The following is a 17,998-nucleotide window of genomic DNA, read 5'->3' on the forward strand; positions in this document are numbered from 1 at the left end:
TTGGGGTGCTGCCCCCTGGCAGTGCCCCCACACTCTGGGTCTCCCTTCCCAGGGGAACCCCCAACCCTCTATCCCCACCTTGCCTCAGTGGCTACTGCCAGTTATCATCTAGCCCCTACTCACTGAGGCAGACTGCAGTCTGTAAACCACTCATCATTCACAAGGGGGTAGGACCTGCTGCCTCTGCCTATTCCCAGGCTGCCCCTCTGCAGCCCCAGTACCTTTCTGGGCCTTTACCAAGGCCTGCAGCCTGGGGGGTTACCAGGCTGGAGCGCCTCAGCTTCCTGTGCCCTTCCCCAGCACTGCTCCACCTCAAGTACCCTTCTCTCCTTCTCTTTCAAGAGCTAGAGAGAGACTGGTTTAGCTCCTGTCTCACAGCCCTTCTGTGGCCTGACTGGGGCCTGACTGGGGCCTGGCCCAAGATGTGGCTTCCCCAATCAGCCTAGCCATTTTCTCTCAGCCCCAGGCCTCTCCAAGGGCTGGTTTTTAACCCCTTCTGAGCTGGTTTTGTAATGACCCAACCACTCCCAGTCTTTATTCAGGCCTAATCTGATGGTGTCCAGTTTGCAAATTACAGACTCCAACGTGAAACTGCAGAACTGGAATTAATCTGTAAACTGGACACCATCAGATTAGGCCTGAATAAAGACTGGGAGTGGTTGGGTCATTACAAAACCTAAACCTAATTTCTCCAATACTAATTTCCCCTTACTGTTACTCACACCTTTTTGTCAGCTGTCTGAAATGGGCCACTCTCATTACCACTTCAACAGTTATTTTTCCTCCCTTGGTATCCTGCTGTCAATTGAATTGTCTCAATAGACTTACCTCACACTTGGTAAGGCAATTCACATCTTTTAATGTATTTATACCTGCTCCTGTATTTTCCACTCCATGCATCTGATGAAGTGGGTTCTAGCCAATGAAAGCTTATGCCCAAATAAATTGTTAGTCTCTAAGGTACCACAAGGACTCCTCATTGTTTTTGCTGATACAGACTAACACGGCTATCACTCTGAAACCTGTCACAGAGCTCTTCTGTTTCCTGAAACCTGTGTGAACCCCTTATGCTTAAGGATCAGTTCCACCAGGTATTTAGCTTGGACAATCTGCTTATCTTCTCCAGATCTGAGGAAAAGCTCTGTGAATCTCGAAAGCTTGTGCTTCCCACCAACATAAGTTGATCCAATAAAAGATACTACCTCACCTACCTTGTCTCTGTTATATATTCATCACTACTTTATTCCAGTCTGCAGTCAGATATATGTAAGATCCATATGCACCTGTTATAGAGACTTTCTATTTGCCAAAGTGAAAACAAGTATGATACACAATTAATTTAGACATTAAACTAAATATCACTAATATAATGTTGTCTGCATATAACTTGACTACAGCAGTCCCAATAGCCACACCTCAACAAAACAGAATTTATGAAAGAAACCTCCCAGTATTAGACTTGTTCTAGATCTTTGACGATCATCTGCTCTGAAGTTAAGGTCTGATGTAAAGAAAATCTTAAAAATTTGTTCAAAATGGTTGATATTTACTAACAAAATTAAAGATGATTAAATGGTTTTTTAATCATAAATATAATTTAAGCGATTTCTTTCCTTCAGAAAAGAAAAAGGGAAACTATTTGGAAGATTAGTATATTAGGTCACGGACTAAAGGTTTTATCTTTATAAACATAATATATAAACATATATATAAACATATATATAAACATAATATATAAACATAATATATAAACATAATATATAAACATAATATATAAACACCTAAACAGTGTCCATGACAAGAGGAAAGTTAAGTTAAGTCAAGAATGATTAAATATAAAGAAAAAGAATAGCTAGTAGCTAGCTGACTTTATATATTTATGTCACAAGGTGCCGCTGCTGACTAAAAATACGTTTTCATAGAAAGGGAAAAATACAGCTCCTCCCCCCGTCCCCATACTAAAATCTGCAGCAAATCAGAGATTCACCAGTATTGCCTGACATTGGCCTTGAATGAAACCTCTACATAGACGTGGCCCGATACATTGAAGCATACTTAATATATGGGAAAAACAGGGATTTTACTGGATAAGCGACACAGACCCGCGACTGCGATGGCTCTTCTCCGGCGAGACTCCCTGGGAACCGGGCAGCTGCTGCGGCTGGTTCTGCTACACACGGCCTGGGAGGTGGGCAGCGGCCAGGTCCGTTATTCCCTGCCGGAGGAATCCAAACACGGCACCTTTGTGGGCCGCCTGGCCCAGGACCTGGGGCTGGAGGTGTCGGAGCTGGTGTCTCGGATGTTCCGGATGGTCTCCAAAGGCAGGGGAGACTATTTTGAGGTAAATTTGCAGAGCGGCGTTTTGTTTGTTAAGTCGCCAGTAGACAGGGAAGAGGTGTGCGGCCAAAGCCCCCTGTGCGCCATTGACCTGGAGGTGATAGTGGACAAACCCCTGAGGATATTTCACGTGGAAGTGGAGATACAGGATATAAATGACAATGCTCCTGTGTTCCCTGTAAGTAAAGAAAATCTGTTTATTTTAGAATCGAGATTCTCCGACTCACGCTTCCCACTAGAGGGCGCGTCTGACGCAGATATTGGCACAAACTCTCTGCTGACCTATACACTCAGTCCAAGTGAACATTTTACTGTAGACATGCGAACGAATGATGAAAAAAGTAAATCGTTAGTCCTTGTATTAAGTAAACCACTGGACAGAGAGGAAACCCCGGAGCATAATTTATTACTCACTGCCACAGACAGGGGCAAACCGGAGCTCACCGGCACAGTTCAGCTGGTGATCACTGTGCTGGATGTGAATGACAACGCGCCTGTATTTAATCAGTCACTTTATAAGGTCCAGTTACTAGAAAATGCACCAAACGGATCACTAGTAATTAAACTCAACGCCACAGATTTGGATGAGGGAATAAATAAGGATATTATATATTCAGTTCGCAGTGTCACTCCGCTCAGTGAAAGCTCCATGTTTAGCATAGATTCAAACAGTGGTGAGCTGAGCGTGAATGGAAAATTGGACTTCGAAGACACAAGTTTACACGACATTCAAATCGAGGCTACGGATAAAAATCCGCATCCCTTGGCTGGGCACTGCAATGTTTTGGTGGAAGTGTTAGACGTGAACGACAACGCCCCTGAGTTGGCCGTGACTTCCCTTTCCCTGCCGGTGCCGGAGGACGCTCCCCCGGGGACAGTGGTGGCTCTTATTAGCGTCTCCGACCGGGACTCGGGAGACAACGGCAAAGTCACCTGCTCCATCCCCCCGGACCTGCCCTTTCAGCTCGTCTCCACCTTTAAGAATTATCACTCGCTGGTGCTGGCGGAGGCCGTGGATCGGGAGCGAGTGTCTGAATATAAGATCCTGGTGACAGCCAGAGACGAAGGGGCCCCGTCTCTCTCGGCCAGCAGCAGCATTTTGGTGCCAATCGCGGATGTGAACGATAACGCCCCTGCTTTCCCTCAGCCCGTGTACACGGTGTTTGTGAAGGAAAACAACCGTCCCGGGGCCCATCTCTTGAGCGTGTCGGCGTCGGACCCGGACGTGTGGGAAAACGCCTTTGTGAGCTACTCGGTGGTGGAGCGCAGTGTGGGAGAGCAGCAGCCCGTGTCCAGCTACATCTCGGTGCACTCGGAGAGCGGGCACATCTATGGGCTGCAGCCCTTTGACTACGAGGAGCTGCAAGCGCTGCAGTTCCAGGTGAGCGCGAGGGACGCCGGGTTCCCCTCCTTGTGCGGGAACGTGACTGTGCAGCTCTTCGTCCTGGATGAAAATGACAACGCGCCGGCAGTGTCCCCGCCTGGCTCCGGCCGCGGGTCGCCAGGGCCCGAGCTGGTTCCGCTGTCGGCCGGCGCAGGGCACGTGGTGGGCAAGGTCCGAGCGGTGGATGCGGATTCCGGCTACAACGCGTGGCTTCGCTACGAAGTGCAGGAGGCCGGGACTGCGGGGCCTTTCCGGGTGGGTGTGTACAGCGGGGAGATCAGCACCACGCGGGCCTTGGAGGAGACGGACGGCCCCAGCCAGATACTCGTGATCCTGGTGAAGGACCATGGGGAGCCGGCGCTGTCAGCGACAGCCACGGTCAGCCTGTCCCTGGTGGAGAGTCCGCACGCTGTGAAATGGGACTCGAGGCAAAGGGTCGGGAGCGAAAGGCCCTTGGTCGACATGAACGTGTCTTTAACGATCGCCATTTGCTCGTTGTCCGGGCTGTTTGTGTTGGTGATTGTCGTGTACGTTGGCCTTAGTTGCCATCCGGGTCCGGAAGTGATGTGCGGTCCTGGGAAAGCCACCGTGGTGTGCTCGAGCGAGGTGGGGAGTTGGTCCTATTCGCAGCGCCAGAGCCGGAACCTGTGTGTCTGGGAAGGCACCGCCAAGAATGACCTCATGGTTTTCAGCCCCAACTTCCCTCCCTCACCGAAGATTGAGGGGAACTGGAAACAGGAGCAGCTAATCTGTGATGGACAGGTTAGTCATGTAACTGATTTCACGAGAAATATCCCTCTGAGATATAAGAGTTTTTTTACAGGATTTTCATATTGGCTACAGTATTAGGATTTCATAATGTGGTCTAGGTGAAAACCATAATTTAGGTAGAAATCGTGTTTATCAAAATTTCCAAAACGGGCTATTGAAAAGCAGGTGAGCGGTAATTTGTTATGGGAACGTCTTTTTTATTAATAGTATGAGTCGATGTAAACTCCTTTGCAGTTGCAAATTTAAGGGTAAAGCTGTTTATTTAAAAAAATCATACTACTATTTTAAGATAAATGGTGAACGTCTTTTCCATTGGTGGAAATAGATATGATCATATTAGCATACGTTGCCTGACACATTGTATTTAGGTTAGGGTCCTATTCTCTTTCATTATTTTCTATTTCTTCAGACCTATATATTTTAAAGAAATCTACACTAAATTTTCTCTATGAATACTATGACTTTCAGCCTTTGTGTGGTTGATAAGAAAGTCTGGGTGCTTAAGTGTGTTTCTTTTCTTAGTGATCGTATACCTCGCAGAAAGGTATTTTACAAATGTAGGTCTGCATGGTGTTCGTGAAAACATCATCAGAAGTGCAGTCCTTTGTGTGAATTTGATTTTATTCTTAAGAACTCTAAAATTACTTGCATTTGAGCAAAATCTCATCCAGACATTTTTCGTTGCTGATAATCCCAATGTCATTCAGGCTTCAGAAAAGAATCATTAGTTCACAAAAAATCCCTTTGGAAAGGTGACTCTTTACTTGGTATTTTTTTAAATCTGAATTTGAGACATTGTCTGTAACATGTCCTCATCTGTTGGGCATTTTAAATATCCCTAGTTCAGTAAGAAAAAATTAAGTTGAGATTTTAAAAGTTCTTATTTAGTTAATATAGTACCGATAGGAAGTGAAGAGAAACAGTCAAATGAAAAATGAGGCATCACATGAAGGCAGATAACTAAAAAGTGACAAATTTTGTAAGTGTTAGTATGGAAATGCTAGAAGTCTAAATAGTAAGATGGGTGAATCTGATACCTTGAACTTGGTATTAAATGAGAATATTAGTATAATAGAAATCACAGAAATTAGGTGGATTGATGACAATCATTGTAAACAGTAGTACTTGGATGCAAAATATATTGTAATGACAGAGTAGGTCATGCTTGTGGGGGAGGGGCAGTATATGTGAAAGAAAGCACAGAGTCAAATATAGTGAGTATCTTAAACAAATCAAACTGGTCAATAGAATCTCTATGGCTAGAAATCCCATGCTTAAATGAGAAGAATATAGTAGTAGGAATACACTATCAACCACCTGACCAGGAGGGTAACAATGACTGTGAAATGCTCAGGGAGATTAGAGAGGCTATAAAAATAGAAAACTCAGTAATAAGGGGGTATTTCAACTATCTCCATATTGACTGGGTACCTGTCACCGCAAGCCAGGATGCGGAGATAAAGTTTCTAGATACCATTAATAAGTGCTTCTTTAAGCCGCTAGTCCTGGAACCCACAAGGGGAGAGAGAATTCTTGACAGTCCTAAGTGAAGCACAGGAGATGGTCCCACAGATGCATATAGCTGAACCACTGGATAATACCCACCATAATAAAATTAATTTTAACATCCTTGTGTAAGGGGGGAAATACCAAAGAAACCCACCACATTAGCATTTAACTTCAAAATGGGGAACTAAACAAAAATAAGGATGCTAGTTAAACAGAAATTAAAAGGAACAGCCACAAGAGTGAAATACCCAGAACCTCCATGGAAACTTTTAAAAAACACCATAGTAGAGGCTCAGATTAAATGAATACTCCAAATTAAAAACCATAGTAGGAGGACCAAAAAATGCCACTATGGCTAAACAACAGAGTAAAAGAGTCCATTTAGAGACAAAAAGCTATCCTGTAAAAATTGGAAGTTAAATCCTACTACAGAAAATGGAAAAGAGCATACACTCTGCAAGTCAAGTGTTAAAGCATAATCAGGTGGGGGAAAAAAAGAATTTGAAAAGCAACTAGGAAAAGACATAAAAACCAAAAGCAAAATTATTTCTAAATACATCAGAAGTAGGAAGCTACCAAGCAACCAGTGGGGTCACTGGGCAATGGAGGTGCTAAAGGAGCACTCAACAAAGAGGAGGCCATTGCAGAGAAGCTAAATGAATTCTTTGTGTTGGTTTTCTCTGCAGAGCCTGTGAGGGAGATTCCCACACTGAGCCACTCTCTTTACATGACATATCTGAGGAACTGTCCCAGATTGAGCTGTCTATAGAGGAGGTTTTGGAACAAATTGATACATTAAACAGTAATAAGTCACCAGGGCCAGATGGTTCATTATTTGCCCAAAAGTTCTGAAGAAACTCAGATATGAAATTGCAGAACTTCTAAGTATGGTAAGTAACCTATCACTTAAATAAGCTTCTGTGCCAGATGATTGGAGGATAGCTAAGGTGACACCAATTATTTAGAAAGGTTCCAGAGGTGATCCTGGAAATTACAGGCTGGTAAGCCTGGCTTCAGTCCAGGAAAATTGGTTGAAATTGTCATAAAGATAAGTATTATCAGGTAGATTAACATTATATATTGGGGAAGAGTCAACATGGCTTTTGTAAAGGGAAATCATACCTCACCCTACTAAAATTCTCTGAGGTGGTTAGTAGATACAGTGTACTTGGACTTAGAGAAAGCCTTTGACAAGGGGGGAGGGATAGCTCAGTGGTTTGAGCATTGGCCTGCTAAGCCCAGGGTTGTGAGTTCACTCCTTGAGGGGGCCATTTAGGGATGGGGCAAAAATTGGGGATTGGCCCTATTTTGAGCAGGGGGTTGGACTAGATGACCTCTGAGGACACTTCCAACCCTGATATTCTATGATTCTAAGGTCCCTCACCAAAGGCTGTTAAGCAAAATAAGCAGTCATAGGATAAGAGGAAAGGTCCTCTCATAGATCAGTTGCTGGTTAAAAGAAGGGAAATAAGGGGTAGGAATAAATAGTCAGTTTCCAGAATGGAGAGAGATGTTTCCCAGGGATCCATACCAGTTATTTTCAACATATTCATAAATTATCTGGAAAAAAGGGGTAAACAGTGAGGTGGCAAAGTTTGCGGAAAATACAAAATTACTCAAGATAGTGAAGTCCAGAGCAGATTGTGAAGAGCTAAAAGGGATCTCCCAAAACTGGGTGACTGGGCAACAAAACGGCAGATGAAATTCAATGCTGATAAATGCAAAGTAAATTATCATAAATTGTTTTATAAGGATTAGGCATTAAACAATCTCATACTTTCTAAATAATCCTATATTCTTCCCTTTTACTGACTGATTTCACATTTTACTTAATTATTCCAAATGATTAATCTGATTAACATAATTTAAGAGGGGTAATAACCTTATGTGGGGAGCAGAGCACATACGAGCACCACTGATCTTCATTTTCAGTATTTGATTTTGTTTTTGAGCATTCCTTTTGCCCCCCTCTTCTGGAATTTCTTTGAACGTATCTGAGATGTGTCATGTCTGGAAAAACAAGAACCCGTGGCTAGGCAGACGTTTTTTTCTGTCGTAGAAACATAGACCGGGAAGTTGGTGGCCTCTCTCCCTCCATGTGCGTGTGAGCAGCCGAGCAATAGCGTATGAAGAGCTCTGCTCTGCTTCTAAATCTGTCTCTTATTCACAGTTAGCTAATTTGCAGACATCTAGTTAAATAAAGGGCAAAGTCGAAGCTACAGATGAGAGATGTGTGGAGTGATTTCGAAGCACTGTGAAGAAGAAAGCTTCCAGAATCTACAGCCTCACACTGTGCTTATACTGTTACTGGCCCGGTAAGGGACAAGATGTTGCTTTCCAAAATGAATGATATGAAGAAGACGCCTAGGAGACACCTGAGACTTGTTGATGTTCTAGGTGGGTTAGAGTCTACTAATCTTTCTTCCCTTTTTAGAAAATTAAACTGAATGATTACAGTTGTCTGACACTAGGGACTCCCATGTCCCATCCAGTGCTCTTGGCTAGAAGACTTTCTAAAAGTGGGGAAGAAACCCTCATCTAAATCTGTGCGATGTGCCGTACTAACAACTTGAAGCTCTGTGTCGTTTCATATCGTAGTTCTTGAAGATGCTAGTGCACCGGTTGCTTTTCAAGATAACTGAAGTAGGTGTTTACCTACATGACATGACAATTTTAGGTAAACTATGCAAAGACATTATTTAATCGAAGATTTGGGGAAAGGGGACACAGAGATGTTGTTTATACCCCGATCAGGTATATGCCGAAGTGGAAGACAATTTCTAAATATTCAAGCTGTGGAAGAGACAGACGATATTGCTTAGCTGAAGAGGTGGAGAAGGGCCTTGGCACCGATTAATTTTCACCTGAAGAGTCAGATATGAAGTCGGAGTCTATGCAAATTAATATCTTAAATACAAGATGTAAAAATAATTGATTGTACACGAGAACCTATACTGTGTTTTGCATTATTGTGCTTTATTTATATGAATGCATCTACATCGAATGGTCTCAGAGGGGAGATCTTTATCTTCCATGGATTTCTTCAGAGATGTACTGGTATAAATTGATAGAAGAATTTCGCTCCAGCTTGGGAAATTACATTCTGACCATCCATTCTCCATGGCATTTATAATTAGATATAGTGTTGTGCACTTGTTTTTCTAAAAGCGGTTGTGTGTATTGATAATGCAAACTGGTTGACGTGAAAAATTTACATATTGCTACATCCCAGCCCAGCAGGTGAGTGACCCTTATGTAGAATCTGAAAGACATTTTGGATCCTAGAGAATGAGTGTTGCTAAAAGAATGAAAATTCTTCTTCTTCTTCTTCTTCTTCTTCTTCTTCTTCTTCTTCTTCTTCTTCTTCTTCTTCTTCTTCTCCTCCTCCTCCTCCTCCTCCTCCTCCTCATCAGCAGTAGCAGCAGGAGGAACAAAAATTATAATTAATAAACTATTTAGATGCAGGAAAATATTTTTAAAATATCAAGCATGTATTGGAAAAACCTAAGAAGTTCTGAAAAACGAATTTCCTCAAATGTTGTGCACCGGGTATTGATGCCAGTCAGACATAAGACTTCTCATGATTCCCTCATGTATTTAAATAATAAAAATACAGGATAAATGGTGACTACTGAAGAAGAATTAGGAGATACTAATTCAATTACAACCCATTATTTTTTGCCTCTTCTGCTTACTCTTAAACGCCGCACTTAAAATTATTATTCTTTATAGACGAGAAATTAGGGGGGCATTTTCCTGTGTTAAGACAAGTGGCAAGAAAATAGAGTTCAGCAGTGTGTGATCATAGAGATCTATGGATACTAGGAAATTGCACAGCGTTCAATAGTTAAATAGTTAAGGGCACTTCATCGTTTCAGCTTCTAAACGCGTCCTTGCAATCTCTTATTCACATTACTTACTGATCCCAGTAACGCCACTGAAGCTCAGTAGGTACGAATCAGCTCCTAAGAATTAAAGATACAGGACTGCGTACTTAGAGTCTAAGATCTTCAAGACAGGGAATAGGAGTTCGGTATCTATATGGTAGAATGTAAATGTGCAGCGTATATACATGATAAGAAAGATAAAATAATAACAGAAAGAAAGACAGGTTATAAGCTGGTAAACCAAGTGATGTATTTAATAAACCCTCCAGTTGTTTTGAAGATCGCAGTTTTTAAGGGGCTCATGTTCTGAAATCATCACAACAGAAAATAAACACTGGACATGATAAAGTCTCGTACAATGAAAAGGGGTGTTATCGGCACACAGGCGCTGCTAATGTTACCACTGAATATATAATGAAAACAATGTACTTCAGTATACCCTAAGTTATCACAAATTAAAATACACATATTTCTATAAAATTTAAAAATGAGTTGTAAAAAAATTCTGAAAAAGGGACAAGAATAAGAACAATAAGAAGACAAAACACAAGCATATGACATAAAAATAATCATAACAATGACAGGTTTCAGAGTAACAGCCGTGTTAGTCTGTCTTTGCAAAAAGAAAAGGAGTACTTGTGGCACCTTAGAAACTAACCAATTTATTTGAGCATGAGCTTTCCTGAGCTACAGCTCACTTCATCGGATGCATACTGTGGAAACTGCAGTAGACATATATACACAGCAGGACAGTGCGGTGGGAGGGGGTATTGTTTCATGGTCTCTCTGTGTATATAATGTCTACTGCAGTTTCCACGGTATGCATCCGATGAAGTGAGCTGTAGCTCACGAAAGCTCATGCTCAAATAAATTGGTTAGTCTCTAAGGTGCCACAAGTACTCCTTTTCTTCATAACAATTATGTTGTATTTCTACATTTAGTCACATGGTGTCGCTGTAGACCAAAAAAAGGACTTCGGTGAGAAAGGAAAACGGAAGCCCCTCCCAGGTTTGTACTATGAATCACGTCAATATCAAAGGGCGGATCAAACCGGGCACAGAGGCACTAGACTGAGCAATTTGCAAAGATAAGGCTAAAATATATTTTAACTTTTTTTGTATTAGCCACGTCTTAACTGGCGAATTTTGAAAGGAGAGTTTCCGCGATGGCTCTTCTCCGGCGAGAGACCCTAGTAACCGGGCAGCTGCTGCGGCTGGTTCTGCTACACACGGCCTGGGAGGTGGGCAGCGGCCAGGTCCGTTATTCCCTGCCGGAGGAATCCAAGCACGGCACCTTTGTGGGCCGCCTGGCCCAGGACCTGGGGCTGGAGGTGTCGGAGCTGGTGTCTCGGATGTTCCGGATGGTCTCCAAAGGCAGGGGAGACTATTTTGAGGTAAATTTGCAGAGCGGCGTTTTGTTTGTTAAGTCGCCAGTAGACAGGGAAGAGGTGTGCGGCCAAAGCCCCCTGTGCGCCATTGACCTGGAGGTGATAGTGGACAAACCCCTGAGGATATTTCACGTGCAAGTGGAGATACAGGATATAAATGACAATGCTCCTGTGTTCCCTGTAAATGAATTAAATCTGTTTATATCAGAATCAACACTGCCGGGCTCGCGTTTCCCAGGAGAGGGCGCGTTTGACGCAGATATTGGTACAAACTCTCTGCTAACCTATAAACTCAGCTCCAATGAATTTTTCACTCTAGATGTACAAAAGAAAAACGACAAAAGCAAATCTGCTGAGCTCGTGTTAAGGAAGGCTCTCGATAGAGAGGAAATCCCTCTTCATAATTTATTACTCACTGCTACTGATAGGGGCAAACCGGAGCTGACGGGCACAGTTCAGCTGGTGATCACTGTGCTGGATGTCAATGATAACGCGCCTGTCTTTGGTCAATCCGTGTATGAGGTCAGTGTAACGGAAAATACAACTGTTGGGGAGTTAGTCGTCAAACTCAACGCCACTGATTTGGATGAGGGGATTAATAAAGATATCGCATATTATTTTAATATTCTTTCTGATCCCGAAGTAAAAGACATGTTCAGTATAGATTCTCATACCGGAGAAATTAGAATCAAAGGAGAACTGGATTTTGAAGGTACTAAATTGTATGAAATTCAAGTCCAAGCTACAGATGAAGGTCACGCTCCAATGGTCGGACACTGCAAAATTTTGGTGGAAGTTTTAGACGTGAACGACAACGTCCCTGAGCTGGCCGTGACTTCCCTTTACCTGCCGGTGCTGGAGGACGCTCCCCTGGGGACAGTGGTGGCTCTTATTAGCGTCTCCGACCGGGACTCGGGAGACAACGGCAAAGTCACCTGCTCCATCCCCCCGGACATGCCCTTTCAGCTCGTCTCCACCTTCAAGAATTATCACTCGGTGGTGCTGGCGGAGGCCGTGGATCGGGAGCGAGTGTCTGAATATAAGATCCTGGTGACAGCCAGAGACGAAGGGGCCCCGTCTCTCTCGGCCAGCAGCAGCATTTTGGTGCCGATCGCGGATGTGAACGATAACGCCCCTGCTTTCCCTCAGCCCGTGTACACGGTGTTTGTGAAGGAAAACAACCGTCCCGGGGCCCATCTCTTGAGCGTGTCGGCGTCGGACCCGGACGTGCGGGAAAACGCCTTTGTGAGCTACTCGGTGGTGGAGCGCAGTGTGGGAGAGCAGCAGCCCGTGTCGAGCTACATCTCGGTGCACTCGGAGAGCGGGCACATCTATGGGCTGCAGCCCTTTGACTACGAGGAGCTGCAAGTGCTGCAGTTCCAGGTGAGCGCGAGGGACGCCGGGTTCCCCTTCTTGTGCGGGAACGTGACTGTGCAGCTCTTCGTCCTGGATGAAAATGACAACGCGCCGGCAGTGTCCCCGCCTGGCTCCGGCCGCGGGTCGCCAGGGCCCGAGCTGGTTCCGCTGTCGGCCGGCGCAGGGCACGTGGTGGGCAAGGTCCGAGCGGTGGATGCGGATTCCGGCTACAACGCGTGGCTTCGCTACGAAGTGCAGGAGGCCGGGGCTGCGGGGCCTTTCCGGGTGGGTGTGTACAGCGGGGAGATCAGCACCACGCGGGCCTTGGAGGAGGCGGACGGCCCCAGCCAGAGACTCGTGATCCTGGTGAAGGACCATGGGGAGCCGGCGCTGTCAGCGACAGCCACGGTCAGCTTGTCCCTGGTGGAGAGTCCGCAGGCTGTGAAATGGGACTCGAGGCAAAGGGTCGGGAGCGAAAGGCCCTTGGTCGACATGAACGTGTCTTTAATGATCGCCATTTGCTCGTTGTCCGGGCTGTTTGTGTTGGTGATTGTCGTGTACGTTGGCCTGAGATGCCACCCGGGTCCGGAAGTGATGTGTGGTCCTGGGAAAGCCACCGTGGTGTGCTCGAGCGAGGTGGGGAGTTGGTCCTATTCGCAGCGCCAGAGCCAGAACCTGTGTGTCAGGGAAGTCACCGCCAAGAATGACCTGATGGTTTTCAGCCCCAACGTCCCTCATTCCTCGGGGAATGTGGGCATAGAGAAACCTCAACAGGAACTGACACTGAAGTCTTCTGCGGTGGTGAGTCAGATGACTGAATCCTTATTTGGAAATATTTGTATGTTGTAGGTCTTTATGTGTTCTTAGGCATGTTGTCTGTGAAACGAATGAAGAAGCAACTTTTAAAAAAATTGGATGTTCCTTATAGCAACTGCGATAGTAGTAGCTGGAGAAAGGTTTTTTTTTGAGAGAATTAACTGTTATCAATAACTTCTATAATTCTACTTATGTGTAGGTACTTTGGTAGTCATAGACAGGAATGTGGGCTTTAATAATGAGAATTAATTGTAAGAAAAGTATTTGGATGTTTATGCCACTATTTCTGTTTATGTCATATTTATACTAAAGAAAATCTTGTCGTGAATGTTAATTAGAGAAATACAAAAGTCCTTGCAGATTCACATTAGGGTGAGTTTGTTTATATTGTTCGGTATTTATATTATTGCTATTATTAGTGCCTATATTTTACATAGTGGAAATTTTTTTTATTAACAAGTATCAATAAACGTACAAGTTTTGTCCTACGATTTTACAACACATGAAGCAGTGCTCTGTCTTTTTGATGCATTGCTATGTGTCAGCGTTAGCAATATTAAGAAACACATTAATTTTGCCACTGTCTTCTGACCCCCAAACTCTGGTATTTTATTCTTATGGTAGAAATGATTGTAACTGAAGGAAAATTACTCACATTCTTCATTTTTGTCAAATATTTTACCTGTATTTTTAAAATAAGTTTATTACATTATTTCCTGAAACCCTTCAAAGTAAGGATTTAAATGACCCCAATAGTAAAGTTTAATCACCCTATAAATAATCAATTTTACTGCAGTGTGGATGGATTACTTCACTATTGTGTCATTTATGCCCTTGTATAAATTGTAACACACACATACACACACGATTGCAGAGATACACAGTTCACCCCGCCCCTCTCTCAACTAACTAAATCAGCGCTTTTCAAACTATTTAGGCTGCCTTCCCTTTTCCAAATAATGCAGTCTACTGCATACCCTCCTAGGAGATAGGCAGACACAACACGTTTGGGTCAGGTGCTCCCAGATTTCTCCCTTCCATTTAGCAACAGCTTCTAGAAGTTTTGAAGCTAGAAGTTGGGGAGCACAGATGAATGTTTGGAGGGGCAAGTGGCGACACCAGGCAGCTCGTACCAGCCCCTCCTGGCAGGGCTTGGGGAGGGAATGCCACCGTCACCCCGACTCACCTCAGGGGGCCACACAGCCTGTCTTTGAGTGTGTGTGTGTGTGGGGTGCAACCAAAAACTGTAAGTCAAAGGTAGGGGGCTCAGCTGCTGCCCGCTGAGGAGAGTCAGGGTGTGGAGATGGTTTGCAGCTGGCCTGAGCCACCTGGCATAGCTGCTTGCCCCTCGGATGTTCCTACACCTTAAGGGAGTGCACCCCACATTTTGAAAACCTCTGTACTAAATAAAATGCATTGTCGTCCATTACAGGATTTTTCTTGTATACCTCCTGACGAGAGCTTGTGTACTCCTAGGAGTATCGGTACTCCAGTTTGAAAACCACTGCTGTAAACTGTGGTATACTGCCACCTATCACTATAGTACTGAAGAACTTCCACATACAATCGGTAATAATAGTGAAATCCCTAGTGGACTTCATGAAGGCTCTAGCACTTCTTCCGTTTCAGGGTCATAATTCTGATTAGGGTAGCCCTTTTTTCTTGTCAATTTTATTATTCTCCTTTTTTGTTTAGTTGTCCAAAGTGACGAAGAGTCAGTACTGTGAGGTCATTCTTATGGTGGAAAAGCTTTTTAAAAAAGGAAGGTCTTACAGTGTTTTCTAAAGATGGTCAGATTCTGGATTTGCCTCCTCCCGTCTGGAAATTTATTCTCTAGTCCGATTCCCCTCAGCTGAGAATGCTTTGACCCCAGCTGTGAGGTGCTTTGTCTTTCTTGGGTTTTGTCATCTGAATTGTCCCAGGGAAACACAGCTGTCATAGTGGTTCACAGATTGAAATTCAGTCTTTGATATAGCCAGGGCTTGATCCATTAATTGCTTTGAAACTTACGTTCAAAGCCTTAAACTAGCATGGGAAACTGACTGGCATCCAGTGGAGGGATTTGAGCATGACTTGATGTGCTCCGGATGGTCTGAGCTATGGAGAACGGTGGCAGCTGCATTCTGTACCAGCTGGAGCCAGTTCATTGTCTTCATTTTCAGATTCAGTGAATTACAGTAATCCAATTTAGATATGCATATACATGGATCACCGTGGCCAGGTCCTTGCTTAGGAGGAAGGAAGTTTCCTAGCAAGCCGGAAGTGAAGTAAAGTATTTCTAGATACACTTCTTGATCATCCATGCTCTGCTAAGAGCGGAATAGGACCTCCTACTGTGGAGAGCTCCACAGTTTCCCACATCACATGGGCTTGGTATCATCTCTGTATCTTTTGCCTCCTTTTCCCTTTCATCCTTGTTGCTTTTAATTCCAGTTGCTTTCTGTGTAATGTCACCTCATTTAATACTTTCCTCCCTACCTCGCTGTTAACACCATCCTTTGCTCAGCACCTCTCTTTGCTATTTTATTTTTAATTCTGCTCTTGCTGAACTGCACCCCCATTATTATTAATATTACTCTGTATTACATCCTTGGGATTATTTTAAACAAAAAGCCTTCACACTATACAAGATCTTTAAAAATAAGAAGGGGAAAGCAACTGTCTAAATTTTATCCCCATGAGTCACCAATAAATCTTGACTATGAACTGCCTCTGTAGGTTTGAGTAGTCAGGAGTATTGTTAAACCCTTTGACACTTTCCTGATAACAGGAGAGGCACATAGGGCCTGCCTCCCCTGTTTACATGTTAGAAGGAGTCTGAGCAGAGATATTGAGACTCAAAGAATGATGAAATGCAGTCCATTAGCCATTGATAGGTAAAGATTGCATGAAGCATTACATAAATCTGGAAATTGAGGGATAGCAGTTTTAAATGTTGGTCACTGGCTGTGCTCTCATCAAGACAGCTGCTCAAAGAATTTCTTGAGAGGGACCTAACAAAGAAATTGCAACTCTCCATCCCATCAAAAATACTTTTGAACTTCAGAAAGGGGATGATCAGTGCATCTCTCCTCCCACTGAAGTGAAGTGAAATAATCTAAGTAAAATTCTCCCTACCACCCCCAAACTCCTCTCCCCCGCTTGCTTGGTTACATGCACAGTTCTGTTATCAGGAAACTGTCAAGTAAAATAGAAAGGCCTTTTCAAACTTCTAAAATATATCTTCCAACAAAAAAGTCAACAAAGATTCTTAAAGTTGTGTGGAGTTGTCTTCCTTGTGCCCTGGTTCCTAATTATTGCCTGAAGTTAACTGCATTGGTTTCACTAGTTGCTGCAAAATGGGAAGTTGGTGTGGAATTGCAAGTGAAATAAGACTGTAATGTTGGCATTTATGTATATTTGATTACAGTAGTCTCAAAGTACTGGGTCAGATTAATTGTCATTCTAGCCCAGTATTCTGTCTTCTGACAGTGGCCAGTGTCAGATGATTCAGAGGGAATGAATAGAACTGGGCAATTTTGAGTGATCCATCCCCTGTCATGCCATCCTGCCCCAGCTTCTGGCAGTTGGAGGTTTAGGTACACTCAGAACATGGGGTTTCATCCCTGACCATCTTGGATAATAGTTATTGATGACCCTATCTTCCATGAATTTAAATAATTCTTTTTTGAACCAGTTATACTTTTGTCCTTCACAATTGTGATGCTAGTATACCAGGTGACAGCTTATGCCAAGGTCCCAAAGTCTCAGCTGGACATTGACAAATACATAGCTGGAATCAGTCTGGCTCACCTCTGTGTTAGTAGTGTAAAAATAGGAGTTATGGGACATAAGAGAGAGACACTAATTGGTGTGATCTGCAACAGAAAGAGTTATGTCTTTCCCAACAGGAAAGGTTCATTGACACTAGATGGTCTATTGTGGGATGTTAAAGAGGACAAAATACTTTGTTGTTCTGCTTCCCCCTCCCACCATGAAGCTGAATCATGAAGGTGGAGTCCTCCCATCAGCTGAATTTGCAGCTCAGAATGCATGACAGGAGGGGGTAAAACCCCAAACAAAAAGAACTAGGTATCAGTATTCTGCTTGGACTCTGGGAAGCAAGTTTTCTAGATATAAGCAACAGATCCCCAGTTGCTTAGCCTGGGTTAGCCCTAAAGCACAAGTAGAACTTGCTTATTATAGATGCTGCTATTAGCTTTTGAAATTTAAGATTGTAACCCATTTGTGTAATTATATTTTCCTGCTTTAACCTTGTAAGTAATTCTCTAGTTTCCCTTTCCTATTTAATAAATCTTTATATAGTTTATTATAGGATTGGCTACAAGTGTTGCCTTCAGTGTGAGATCTGAGGTGAAATTGACTTGCTGTTTGACTGGTCCTTTAGGACTGGGAGTAACCTGAATATTTTTGTGATTGTTGGTGTCAGGGACCATCTATTAAAAAATGTGTGCTTACCAGGGTCGTGAGATAGATTGGAGTTCCCAAAGGACTATCTGTGATTCCATGTTAAGGCTGTTACGGTGCCTGAGGAGTTCACATTGAATAATT

The 17,998-nt window shown here is 43.6% G+C and overlaps 2 protein-coding genes across 3 annotated transcripts in view; both read left to right on the forward strand.

Annotated features, from left to right (window-relative positions):
• LOC140915797 (protocadherin alpha-C2-like) overlaps positions 1–17,998 on the forward strand; it is a 323,023-nt gene that overhangs the window by 18,140 nt on the left and 286,885 nt on the right. Inside the window, exon 1 of one of the 2 annotated variants that reach the window (XM_073356097.1) lies at positions 1,961–4,483. The exons of the other annotated variant lie outside the window; for it this stretch is intronic. Within the exon in view, the coding sequence (XP_073212198.1) occupies positions 2,063–4,483 (2,421 nt within the window). The 5' untranslated portion in view covers positions 1,961–2,062. Of the gene's footprint in view, positions 1–1,960; positions 4,484–17,998 lie in introns of those variants that run through there. 2 annotated transcript variants of the gene reach the window in all.
• LOC140916405 (protocadherin alpha-8-like) lies at positions 11,054–13,480 on the forward strand. Its single transcript, XM_073358060.1, has one exon. The coding sequence runs from the start codon at positions 11,054–11,056 to the stop codon at positions 13,478–13,480; it is 2,427 nt and encodes an 808-aa protein (XP_073214161.1).

This window comes from Lepidochelys kempii, chromosome 8 (genome assembly GCF_965140265.1).
Source record: "Lepidochelys kempii isolate rLepKem1 chromosome 8, rLepKem1.hap2, whole genome shotgun sequence".
In the NCBI taxonomy this organism is placed as follows: domain Eukaryota; kingdom Metazoa; phylum Chordata; order Testudines; family Cheloniidae; genus Lepidochelys; species Lepidochelys kempii.